General features: G+C 41.6%; 1 protein-coding gene across 3 annotated transcripts in view; it reads left to right on the plus strand.

The window, feature by feature from the left end:
- The window catches only part of RAB6A (RAB6A, member RAS oncogene family), a 105,770-nt gene that overhangs the window by 62,534 nt on the left and 29,263 nt on the right, over nt 1-13,973 (plus strand). For 2 of the 3 annotated variants that reach the window (XM_017894429.1, XM_017894428.1), the window contains exon 6: nt 64-157. The exons of the other annotated variant lie outside the window; for it this stretch is intronic. In XM_017894429.1, coding sequence (XP_017749918.1) covers nt 64-157 — 94 coding nt within the window. The remainder of the gene's footprint in view (nt 1-63; nt 158-13,973) is intronic. 3 annotated transcript variants of the gene reach the window in all.

Here is a 13,973-nt window from a genome sequence, read left to right on the forward strand (position 1 = left end):
CTTTATAATCTTTATAATATTGTCTATGTCTCAAAAGTAAGAAGTTTGTTTGTTTCTTTACAGGCAAGTGTCAATTGAGGAGGGAGAGAGGAAAGCCAAAGAGCTGAATGTTATGTTTATTGAAACTAGTGCAAAAGCTGGATACAATGTAAAGCAGGTAAGTTGAGTTGAGGTTACCAAATTGAAAAAACGTGAAACAATTGTGTGAGTATTCTGTTCTCTGATGTATGGTTTTCTTCCACCTGGCAAGAGCAGGCCTTACAAACTAGCAGTGTATTTTCCAACAGTGAAAAATACAAATGTGGCATAGTTTTGGAAAAGAAAAAACTTGCCAAACTTCAGGTTGTGAACGGAACTACCGCAAAGTGGTAAATCTACCATACTCTCCTCTCATTACATTCCTACTGCATTGCTTTAAAGGTAAATTTTCTTTCTTTTCTTCTATTTTGAGATGGAGTTTCTGTCTTATTATAATGCAATGGCATGATCTCAGTTCGCTGCACCCTCCACCTCCTGGGTTCAAGCGATTCTCCTGCCTCAGCCTTCCGAGTAGCTGGGATTACAGGCATGCGCCACCACGCCCGGCTAATTTTGTATTTTTAGTAGAGACGGGGTTTTTTCCATGTTGGTCAGGCTGGTCTCGAACTCTCAAGCTCAGGTGATCCACCTGCTTCGGCCCCCCAAAGTGCTAGGATTACAGGTATGAGCCACCATGCCCGGCTGGTAAATTATCTTTATTTCAGAGTTTGATGCCAAGACTGAAATAAATGAAAATAAATATTTGCTGTCCGTATTTCTGAGTTTGATGCCAAGACTGAGATAAATGAAAGCAAGTATTTGCTGTCAGTAATGGTGTTCTTCTACTTGTTGTAAAAGTAAATTCTGATTACTTTATCCTTAATAAACTACTGGTGTTTGAACAATGTTTACAACAGGTCTTTTTGGAGGAAGGCAGGAAAATATAGGGAGATGTCAAATTATCAAGTCATTTACTACAAGATAGGTAAGCCAGAGACTCACCTGCTTAACTCTTCAAGACTATATATCATATAGAGTAGTGGTCCCAGATTTATAAGATTTATGGACATATATATATATATAAATAAACTATAATTTAATGTTTTTTTTTTTTTTTTTTTTTTTTTTTTGTTTTCCTTTGTTTTTTTTTTTTTTTTTTATTGAGACGGAGTCTTGCTCTGTCGCCCAGGCTGGAGTGGCAGTGGCGCGATCTTCAGCTCACTTCAACTTCACCTCCAAGTTTCCTGCCACTTCTCCTGGCCTCAGCTCCAAGTAGCAGGACTACAGGCGCCCGACATACTGGCTTAATTTTTTGTGTTTTTTTTGTAAGAGATGGGGTTTCCGTGTTGCCAGAGATCGTCTCAGTCCTGACCTCAGTGATCCATCTGCCTCAGCTCCAAAGTGCTGGGATGTACAGGCGTGAGCCACATGCCAGCTTACGACGCAATCAATTTTCTTATTGAGGGTGATCAACAGTAGGGTACACAAGTCAGCATCCTTTTAAATAATTAAGAAGGTTATGATAAAGTTCTTTATTTTTTTATACTCTTATTTTCTCCATCGCCTTGAACACATTCATGGTAGTAATATTGATGAATCATACTTCTTTCCTATTAACATACTTGTTTCATGTTTGATATTTCTTTGCTCATTGCGCTTTTTGGTTTCTTTGCTTAGATGTTCATTTTTTTTCTTCTAATGTACTCCTTATATGTTTCAGTTTTAATGCGTCAGCTCTTCGAGCAACATTTTCTGACATTTCCGCATCCTACCTCCTGTACTGTGACAATTCATTCTCCTTAGCGTGTCCTTTTCACAGACCATGATCTCAGTGTCATCACTTATCCAAGTGTATTGAGAACTCTCTCTCTCTCTCTACGTATTATATATTTCCCACGCAAACTCGCTGTGTATTGGAACGGAGTAACGTGATACAGTAAATGAACCTAGGAGGCACAGACAGTTAAATAATTTGTGTAATACCATTTAATTGCAGCGATATGCCACTATTCTAAGACAAGCAGCTGGGTAGCTTCATCTGACTTTCTTCTTTGTCTATTTCTTACATTTTTTCCTTTTATATTTATTTATTTTTTGTTTGAGACGGTTCTGTTGTCGCTTCTGTCTCCCAGGCGAGTGCAACGTGGTGCAAATCCTTGGCTCACTGCAACTTCTGCCATCCAGGGTTTTAAGTGATTTTCATGCTCATATTCCCAGTAGCTGGGATTACAGATGTGCGACACATCGTCGGGCTAATTTTTGTACTTTTAGTAGAGACAGGGTTTCAATCTTGTTGGTCAGCTTGTCTCAACTCCTTGCCTTACGTAATCTGCCATGCTCTGCCTCCAGCCGTTGCTGGGATTAGCAGGTGTGAGCACCAAACGCCAGCTGCTTCTCTTGTAGAGAGATTTTGATAAGGGTCGTGAGCTAGTTTGCTTTCTATATCCTGCTTGCAGGCTAATCTTTCTTGGTTAATAGCTGAAGAAAGGCTTTGCTGTAGTACCCTAGCCCCACCTGAAGTCGCCTCATAGGTTTAGAAGCTCTAGAATTATCAGATAGGCAATATATAAGCCTCTGATGTCTAGTGTCCTTCATGATGTTTGACTTGCTTCTGATTTTTATTTTTATTATTTTTATCTTCTTATTTATTTATTTGAGATGGAGTTGCTCACTCTGTCGCCAAGGCAGGCCTGAGGCAGATGGCACGATCTTGCTCAACTGCATCTCCGCCTCCAGGGTTGAAGCGATTCTCCTGCTCAGCCTCTGAATAGCTGGACTCACGGCGCCCCACCATGCCCAGCTACTTTTTTTGTATTTTAGTAGCGACGAGTTCACACATGTTGGGCAGCGATGGTCTCCTCTCCTGACCTCAATGATCCGCCCGCCTCGGCCTCCCAAAGTGCTGGAATTGCAAGTGTGAGCCACCATGCCCTGCCCCTCTTACTTTTATTTTTTTTGAGATGAGGTCTTGCTCTGTTTCCCAGGCTGGAGTGCAGTGGCATAATCACAGCTCATTGTAGCCTTGACCTCTCAAGCTCAAGAGATTCTCCCACCGCAGCCTCCAGAATAGCTGGGACTACAGGCATGCACCACCTTGCCCAGCTAATTTTTAATTTTTTTCCAGAGACTATGTTCTCGCCATGTTGCCCAGGCTAGTCTTGAACTCCTAGACTCAGGTGATCCTCCCACCTTGGCCTCCCAAGATGTTGGGATTATAGATGTGAGCCTCTCTGCCTAGCCAATTTTTAGTAAATTTATAGCATTGTACAACTATTACCATAATCTGATGTTAGAACATTTTTATTACTAGGTAAATTTTTTTTTCCAAAAGCCTAACCCATACAGGCAGATATAGCTGTCTAGTGATAATGAGGAGAGATTTCTTTTACAATCTTGTTCTGAATTCAAAACCCATTTGCGGCTGGGCGCAGTGGCTTACACCTGTAATCCCAGCACTTTGGGAGGCTGAGGCAGGAGGATCCCTTGAGTTCAGGAGTTTGAGACCACCCTAGGCAAGATAGCAAGAACCCCTTCTTTATAAAAAATACAAAAATTAGCTGAGTGTGGTGGCATGCACCTGTGGCCTCAGCTACTCATGAGGGTGAAGTGAGAAGATCGCTGGAGTCCGGGAGTTTGAGACCAATGAGACATGATTATGCCACTGAACTCAGCCTGGGTAACAGAGTAAGACCCTGTCTGAAAAAAAACAAAACAAAACCCACCATTTGCTACTTTACTGTTTTTCCTTATTTAGATTATCTATCTGAACATCTCATCGTGGTGAAGTTCCTGATGCTGTTGGTGCTTGATTTTATTGTCTTTTAAATATAAATGTAACCAAAACTTCTATTTTATAACTTTTGAAACTGAATTGACTTAATTTTTTGTAGCTTCCTTCTTAACTCACAAAAACCATTACTTGTCTTAAGTTTTGTAAGGGAGTGCCACAGTATTTTATTTCACTGTTTAGAGACCATGCTTTGTCTGCTCATATAATTCAGCCAAGGAAGACAAAGTCCTGGAACCCCCAAATGAGAGAATGAAACCAAATAAAAAATTAAAATATTAGGTTAATAAGCACATTTAGGTCAGGCATGGTGGCTCACGCCTGTAATTCCCGCACTTTGGGAAGCTGAGGCAGCAGATTACCTAAAGCCACGAGTTCGATACCAGCCTGACCAATATGGTGAAACCCGGTCTCTACTAAAAATAGAAAAAATTAGCCGGGCGTGGTGGTGGGCGCCTATAATCCCAGCAACTCGGGAGGCCGAGGCAGGAGAATCACTTGAACAACCCGGGAGGTGGAGGTTACAGTGAGCCAAGATCGCGCCATTGCGCTCCAGCCTGGGCAACAATAGTGAAACTCCAGCTCCAAAAAAAAAAAAAGCACATTTAAATAATTGGTTAACATCTTCCCCTTTCAACTGGCAGTGGTTAATCTTATAGAATAATAGAATATATTTTGTCATTTGGGAAAATGACTTGCTGATTTGAAGTATTAGCTAACAAATAACGTTACTGTTTAATGGATTGTTTGTTTATTGATTTTTTTTTTTTTTTTTGAGACGGAGTCTCGCTCTGTCACCCAGGCTGGAGTGCTGTGGCTGGATCTCAGCTCACTGCAAGCTCCGCCTCCCGGGTTCACGCCATTCTCCTGCCTCAGCCTCCCAGGTAGCTGGGACTACAGGCGCCGCCACCTCGCCTGGCTAGTTTTTTTGTAGTTTTAGTAGAGACGGGGTTTCACCGTGTTAGCCAGGATGGTCTCGATCTCCTGACCTCGTGATCCGCCCGTCTCGGCCTCCCAAAGTGCTGGGATTACAGGCTTGAGCCACCGCGCCCGGCCCTAAGTTAAGTCTAAATCAAATCTGCAAATAACCATAGTTCAACTCTTTATTCTAGACAATGCACTTAATGTGGTTGGAGTTCAGTGCATATGTTAGAAATCTAATGTTTACCATGCCATTGGAAACTTTAATAAAAAATATATGACAAACGTTTCTTATATTTTATAATTTTTAAAGATATATAGTTAACCATTGAGGCTGGGAATGTAATCTTCCTTTACTGTCCTTGGCACAGTAAAGGAATACCTAATATCCAGACAACAATAAGAAAGGACAGTTTTAGGCCTGAGCTTGGTGGCTCATACCTGTAATCCCAGGACTTTGGGAAGCCAAGGTGGGAGGATCACTTGATGCCAGGAGTTCAAGATCAGCCTGGTCTTGAATAGTGAGGCCTCATCTCTATAAAACATCAAAAAATTAGCCAGGTGTGTTGGTGCACACTTACAGTCCCAGCTGCTTGGGAGGCTGAGGCAAGAGGACCCACTTGAGCCCAGGGGATTGAGGCTACAGTGAGTCCTGATCATGCCACTGCACTGCAGCCTGAGTGGTAACATAACAAGACCCTGTCTCAAAAAAACCGGAAAGGACGAAGGTGGATTGGAGAATTGTTTAATGGGTCTAAACTTTAATGTACATAATTGTTACCTGGAAGTTAATTTAAGATACAGGTTCTAGCACTTTGGGAGGCCAAGGCAGGCAGATCACTTGAGGTCAGGAGTTCAAAACCAACCTGGCCAACATGGTGGATTCTCATCTCTACCAAAAACATACAGAAATTACCCAGGCATGGTGGTGTGCCCCTCTAGTCTCAGCTACCTGGGAGGCTGAGGTAGGAGAATCACTTGATCCTGGGAGCCTGAGGTTGCAGTGAGTCGATTGCACCATTGCTCTCCAGCCTGGGCAACAAAGTGAGATGCTGTATAAAAAAAATAAAGAAATAGGCCAGGCGTGGTGGCTCACGCCTGTAATCCCAGCACTTTGGGAGGCCCAGGCGGGCAGATCACAAGGTCAGGAGATCGAGACCATCCTGGCTAACACGGTGAAACCCCGTCTCTACTAAAAATACAAAAAATTAGATGGGCGTGGTGGCACACGCCTGTAATCCCAGCTACTTGGGAGGCTGAGGCAGGAGAATTGCTTGAATCCGGAAGGTAGAGGTTGCAGTGAGCAGAGATCGTGCCACTGCACTCCAGCCTGGGCAACAGAGCGAGACTCTGTCTCAAATAAATAAATAAATAAAACAAACAAACAAACCGGTTCTGGGGTACTTATGGATATTGATTCCAGTAAGTTTAGTATAGTGTCCTAATACATCTACATTTTAAACAAGAATCTCAGGGAATTTCTTGGCTGGTTGTTGTGGCTCAAGCCTGTAATCCCAATACTTGGGGAGGCCGAGGCAGGCAGATCATGAGGTCAAGGGATTAAGACCATCCTGGCCAACATGGTGAAACTCCATCTTCACTAAAAATACAAAAATTAGCTGGCCGTGGTGGCACTTGCCTTGTGGTCCCAGCTACTAGGGAGGCTGAGGCAGGAGAATTGCTTGAACCCGGGAGGTGGAGGTTGCAGTGAGCCGAGATCATGCCACTGCACTCCAGCCTGCTGACAGAGCGAGACTCTGTCTCAAAAAGAAAAAAAAAGAAGAAAAGTATCTCAGGGAATTTCTCATGCATGATATACTTTTTTAAAAAGACTGGTATAAAGTCATAGAGATGGATCAGCAATAGTCTCAAATCTATTCAGTTTGTTGTTTGAACAAGTAAGTACTGTTTTCCTAACCCCTGCTAGATACAGAAGGCAAGCTTCCTACATTCAAAATATAATAGCCAAATTTGTACACAAGGAATTAAATAGTTGTTATGTAGCCAGGTGTCAAAATAAGTCTTCATGAAGTAGGAGAGAAAACCTAGTGAAATCCAGAAGCTCTTTGACTCATCTGCATTCATACCTTGGAAACAATCATTTAGACACTGAGTCTTAACTACTCTTCCTACTGGTATATTGAGGCCCTTGCTATCTAGTAGCCTTGCCTGTTACCATAGCTTTTTAACTGATAAATGCCTTTAGTCTTGCCCCATTTTAGTTTATTTTACATCTTGTTACCAGAGTGATTATTTTAAAATGCCAAGCTGATCAGTTTACTCTGTGAATTTTATTATGAATGTTAAACTCCTTGTAGGCCAGGACATGCTGTTCAATAATACCATTGATATAGCCCCCTCATACCTTACTATCCCAATCTTTGGCCACTATATACGTGCTTGAAGTACTACACATAGACCATTTTCTCATATTTTTATTGTATGTTATTGTCCTTCTTCCTAAAATAGTTTCTTCCCTATCTAATATTTGTAACTCTGTTCAAACATAATCAAATTTAGATTAAGAGCCTTTCTGGGTTGGGCATGGTGGCTCACGCCTATAATCCCAGCACTTTGGGAGGCCGAGGCAGGTGAATCAGAAGGTCCAGGAATTCAGGACCAGCCTGGCCAACATGGTGAAACCTCGTCTCTACTAAAAATACAAACATTAGCTGGGCATGGTGGTGCGTGCCTATAATCCCAGCTACTCAGGAGGCTGAGGCAGGAGAAATGCCTGAACTGGGAACCAGGAGGCAGAGGTAGCAGTGAGCGAGATTGTGTGACTGCACTCCAGCCTGGGTGACAGAGCAAGACTCTGTTTCAAAAAAAAAGAGCCTTTTCTGATTATTGCAATAGTATTCCTTCTTACTCTTTTTTTTTTTTTTTTTTTTTTTGAGACAGTCTTGCTCTGTCGCTCAGACTAGAGTGCAGTGGCACAATCTTGGTTCACTGCAACCTCCGCCTCCTGGGTTCAAGCAATTCTCCTGCCTCAGTCTCCCAAATAGCTGGGACTACAGGCGCATGCCACCACACCCAGCCAATTTTTGTTTTGTTTTGTTTGTTTTTTGAGGACTGTGTTCGTCTCTGTTGCCCAGGGCTTGGATGTGCAGTGGCGCTTTCTTGGCTCACTGCAAAGCTCTGCCTCTCGGGTTCACGCCGTTTCCTGCTTCTCAGCCTCGAGTAGCTGTGATACAGTGCGCCATCCTTCGCCAGGTCTAATTTTGTATTTTTAGTTAGAGACGGGGTTCCCGTGTTAGCCAGGATGGTTCATTCTGTTCGATCTCCTGCTCGTGATACTGGCCGTCTCGGCGCTCCAAAGTGCTGGGTATTACAGGTTGAAGACCACTGCCACGCCGCCAATTTTTTGTTATTTTTATTAGAAACATACGTTTCATCCATGTTGGCAGGTCTGGTCGGAATCGCTGGACCTCATGATCCCACCTGCCGCGGCCTCCCAAGTGCTGGGGATTACCAGCATGAGCCACCACACCCAGCCCTTTACTTTATTTGGATTTTTTGTTTTGTTTTTGTTTTTTTCTTTTGTTTTTTTTAAGACAGAGTCTCTCTATTGCCAGGTCTTGGTAAGGTCTGGATCTCGGCTCATCTACAATCCTTCCGCTCGCCTCGCTCAGGCTTTCAAGTGTTCTTGTGCCTCAGCTTCCTGACTAGCTGTATTATTAAGGGCACCCACCATGTGTAGCTAATTTTTATATTTTTTTGTTAGAGGACAGGTGTTTGTGCCGGTTGGCCGGCTGTCTGAAACTCCTGGCCTCTTATGTGATCGTCCTACCTCGCTCTCATGAGTGCTGAGTTAATAAGGCGTGAGAGCCATTATCTGGCCAGAATTTTTTAATTGTCAGTTATCCTGATTCCTCCTATCTAACAACTAAACTCAATAATGTTCATTGAATTAATGACAATTATACTTTTATTTTTTTTGGCAGATTTAGAGCTGCTTTGTTTTGCCATAAATAGTTTTATTTCATGGCGTTGGTTCTGTCTTAAGATTTTTCATAGCTCGCCCTGACTCTACCTAATAGAGAAGCAGTTTACTTGGGGAATTGGCCCTTCATTTGCTGTTTTGGTACAACGTTAGGATTAGTACTAGCTTTCCATCTTCCCTTTCTTTCGCATTTCACTCTTGTATGTGTGTCTAGGCTATAGCATGGTTAGATGCCATATAATTCCAAGCACTTTGGAGATGGCTGAGGCAGTGTGTTGGATTTGAGGGTCAGGAGTTCTTACTAAAAATAAAAAAATTAGTCTGTGGTGTAGGTGGACACACGTTGCTATCCGCTACTCGGGAGTTGGGCATAGAGCTCACTTTGAAACCCAGGAGCTGAGGTTGCAGTGGTCAAAATCACGCCACTGCACTCCATGCCTGGGTGATTCAGGGCGAGACTTGTCTCAAGGAAAATAAAATATATACTATATTTACTAGAATATTATTATATTGAGATAAACATTTATGTACAGTGAAATGTATACATCTTAAGTTGACTATTAGATGAGTTTTGATAAATGTATTTACAGGTATAATGACCACAGCAGTGAAGATACAGACATATGTATGTTGTTAATTTCCCATTCCTAGATAATCTTAATTGTTACTGGCTTCTAATTTAATTCTGTATTAATTATAGTCAGAGAATACACTCTGTAATATTTCAGTCATTTGTAATTTATTGAGACAAGTTTTATGGCCTATCATATGGTCTATCTTATTGAATGTTCTTACATGTAATGGAAAAAGGATTTTTTTTTTACAGTTGTTAGGTATACTAGTTAACATGTTTGATAGCATTCTCAAATCTTACATAGCCTGGGCGGGCACAGCGGCTCATGCCCATAATCCCAGCACTTCAGGAGGTGGATGTGGGAGGATCACTTGAGGCCAGGAGTTCAAAACCATCCTGGTCAGCATAGTTGAAACCCTGTCTCTACAAAAGAAGAAAAATTTTTTTTGAAAATTAGCTGAGCATGGTGCCATACACCTGTAGTTCCAGCTACTCAGGAGACTGAGGCAGAGGGTTGCTTGAGCCCACGAGTTCAAGGCTGCAGTGAGGCATGATTGTGCCACTGCATTCCAGCCTGGGCAACAGAGCAAGACTCTGTCTGTCTCAATAAAAACAACAACAACAAAACACCTTATATATCCTTTTTTGTCCAGTTCTGTCAGTTACTGAGAAGGGGATATTGAAATCTACAACAAAGATGTATTGTTCGCTTTGCTGATTAGTTCTGTCAACTGTTACTTCTTCTGTTTTGAAGTTACGTTAGTACGTGTATACATATTTAGAACCATTATGTCTTCATTATCTGTTGACTTTTTTATGTGAAGAACTGTCCCTCTTGGGCTGGGTGCAGTTGCGCACGTCTGTATTCCTAGCACTTTTGGGAGGCCAAGGCCAGGTAGGCTGATTGCTTGAGCCCAGTAGTTGGGACCTGCTTGGGTAACATGATGGAACCCTGTCTCTACAAAAAAACGGAGAAATTAGCCCAGTATGGTAGTCCCAGCTACTTGGGAGGTTGAGCTGGGTGGATTGCTTGGCCCAGGAGGTTGAGGCAGCAGTGAACCAAGATCACGCCACCACACTCCAGCCTGGGCAACAGAGCGAGACCCTGTCTCAAAAAAAAAAGAAAAGAAAAAGAAAGAAAAAAGAAATGTGCCCGTATCCAGAGTTAATCATTGCTGAGTGTTAGTCTTATACAAGCTGCTGTGCTATTACCAAAGCTAAAGTCTGCACTGAACTTATAGGGGTAAAAATTAAATTCCTTTGACTACACGTTAGACATAGATACATGTTCATCTTCCGTTTCTTTGCGTTCACCTGACGCACGTTGAATTTCTGATAAAGGAAATAAAACTGATTATCTTGAAATAATCTCTGACCCCTTCTGAGTTCTTGCTGTGCAGGTCAGTCATAATTCAGAAGTTGTGCTGGTCAATTCAGGACTTTCCGAGGTAAATTTCACAGTGTAGTCACTGTCTTAGAAAACATTGAGAATCAAAGTCTTATATGCCTGTTATTACCATTGTGTGTTTGTTCAGCTGTGTATGTTTGTAAGCAGAACTATTTTTTATTTTTGCATTGTACTCATTTTATTTGACAAAATCATGCCTTTTTACCAGAAGATACACAGAAGTCTTTCTGTATATAAGATATATATTTGTCAGTACTAAAGGTACTATGTAGTTCTGCTTTTCTATATACAGAGATGTTTCCTAGCTTTCTGCTAATCTGCTAACTGGATTCCTCTTCCACATTCCCTCATTTACTAGATTATAATGCACATCACTTAATAAAAGCTTAAAAATGGGCTTTCTCTGTTGCTGTTTTCTTTTTAAATAATTGTGAGAGCTTTTACATTTATCTGATCATGATTCAAGTGACTAGGCTGTAGCACCCAAGAAATGTCCTGTGCCTAACCCTTTTGCTCTTTATTTTGATTTAAGCACTTGACCCTAAAGTACTGCTTCTGTCTTACAGAATATTGTTGTCATTTTTACAATAAAACAATCAGTACTAGAACTAGCATAAATAGTAATATCTAACATGATCATTTGTATTATATAGGATATTTAAGTAAAATGTGTTTCATTCCATTCAGTATTTCATAAAAAGACAGCCTCTGAAAAATAGTTTTACTCCTTAGATTTCTCATTCTCTACCCCCCCCACACACACCCCTTTTTTTTTTTTTTGAGACAGGGTCTTGCTCTGTTACCCAGGCTGGAGTATAGTGGTGTGAACACGGCTCACTACAGCCTTGAACTGCTGGGCTCCAGCAATCCTCCTGCCTCATCAGCCTTCCAAGTAGCTACGACTACAGGCACCCACTATCACACCCAGCTAATTATTTATTTTTCCTAGAAATGGGTTTTGCTATGTTGCCCGGGCTGGTCTCAAACCCCAGGCCTCAAGTGATCCACCAGCCTTGGCCTCCCGGAGTGTTGGAATTACAGGTGTGAGCCATGGTGCTTGGCCCAAATTCTTTTTTTTTTTTTAATGCAAAAGTATTACTTTGTTTTTGGAAGTGGTATGGTGTTTAAATTGCTGAAGAAATGATAATGATAAGGTGATTAGCCTTCACCTGGCTTTTCATCTAGGGATTAGCACATTCTTTTAGTGAAGTAATAAGTGTATGATGTCACTTTATTATTTATTTTGAAGTACTGAAAATGGAAAAGGAAAGAAAACCCCTTGATCTTTAAACTTCTAAAATCATTAGTACTTATCATAAAAAGAAGATTTGTTTGAAAGAGAGAAGACTTTATGAGAAAGTAGTGATAGCTGATGGGCATCAGCTCTAACAGGTCAGTGAAAGCTTGTGTACATACTAACCATGGAGTTGCAATGATATATATGTATGGGACAATTATTTTATATTGGCTGAAATAGTATATGTACCTTATGCATTGGTGGTGATCATATCTTTTCCTCATCACTGTATCTTCCATGTCTACCACAGCTGGGTTATAGCAGGTGGTAATCTTGGACTTTTATCATGTACCTTAATCCATAGGTATCAAGTATGGTGTGCTAGACCACTGTAGGTACTTTGGAAAATAAAAAGTTATGTAAAATGTGGTTCCTGACTTCAAGAAACTTATGATATTGTTGGGAAGAAGAGTCACATTCTCATGAAGACTATGCAGTAAAGAATGGGTCATACATGATAAATTCCTACCAAATGCTGCAGATGGTAAGATACACAGTAATTATTGAAAAGCAAGGCCAGGTGCGGTGGCTCACACCTACAATCCTAACACTTTGGGAGGCTGAGGTGGGAGGATTGCCTGAAGGCCAGGTGTTTGAGACCAGCCTGGGCAAAAAAGGGAAAACTTGTGTCTACAAAATAATGAAAAATAAATAGAAATTTAAAAATTAGCTAGCTCTGGTTGAGTGTCTGTAGTCCCAGCTATTGAGGAGGCTGAGAGAAACTGAGATGGGACCGTCACTTGAGCCCAGGAGTTGGAGGTTGCAGTGTGCTATTGGCATACCACTGCACTCCAGCCTGGATGACAGAGCAAGACCCTGATTCAAAAAAATAAATAAAAAGGAGAGAACCAAAATGAATGCTGGCACAAAGAGATGTATTGAATAATTGAATGAGATCACATATAGTTAGACTGGTCAAGGAATGCTTTGTTTAAAAAACAGCATTATCAGCTGGGCACGGTGGCTCAAGCATGTAATCCCAGCACCTTGGGAGGCCAAGGTGGGTGCATCACCTGAAGTGAGGAGTTCGAGACCAGCCTGACCAACATGGTGAAACTTTGTCTCTACTAAAAATAAAAAATTACCTGGGTGTGGTGGCGGGCGCCTGTAATCTCAGCTACTGGGGAGGCTGAGGTAGGAGAATCACTTGAACCTGGGAAGTAGAGGTTGCAGTGACCTGAGATCATGCCATTGCACTTCAGCCTGGGTGACAGAGCGAGACTCCATCTGAAAAAAAAAACAAGAAAACAAAACAAAACAAAAAAACAGTATCTGAGCTGAACTGAGTGTATTTGATTTGGATAGGTAACCGGTGATGCTTCTAGGAAGAAGAAAAATTAACATAAGTATGATACAAGACTACCTAGCACACATAGTGTAAATACTATGCCATGAATGTTAACTTAAAGTCTTTCATTATTGCCTTCCTAGCAAGCACTTCATATATAACATCTAGGTGCTTAGATACTTGTTGAATACAAGAAGGAATCTATGTAACAATCGTATGAGTCAACTGCTATTGTTGGTCTGATTTTAGGGAGAAAATCTGAGGCATATAAATTATATAACTTGCCCAGAATTGCCTAAATACTGTCTGCTAGATCCACTTAATATACCAAGTGTTTAACTTAATTCTCACAATATCCCTATGAAATAGATAAGCATATTCATTTCATTGATATGAAACCAAAGTTTTAGAGGTCAAATAACTTGATTAAGATTATAACTTGCCGGGCGCAGCGGCTCACGCCTGTAATCCCAGCACTTTGGGAGGCCGAGGCAGGTGGATCACGAGGTCAGGAGATCGAGACCATCCTGGCTAACATGGTGAAACCCCATCTCTACTAAAATACAAAAAATTAGCCGGGCGTGGTGGTGCGCGCCTGTAGTACCAGCTACTTGGAGGCTGAGGCAGGAGAATGGCATGAACCCGGGAGGTGGAGCTTGCAGTGAGCCGAGATGGCACCACTGCACTCCAGCCTGGGCGACAAAGCGAGACTCCGTCTCAAAAAAAAAAAAAAAAAA

Source organism: Rhinopithecus bieti, unplaced genomic scaffold (genome assembly GCF_001698545.2).
Source record: "Rhinopithecus bieti isolate Rb0 unplaced genomic scaffold, ASM169854v2 scaffold_21412, whole genome shotgun sequence".
Lineage (NCBI taxonomy): Eukaryota > Metazoa > Chordata > Mammalia > Primates > Cercopithecidae > Rhinopithecus > Rhinopithecus bieti.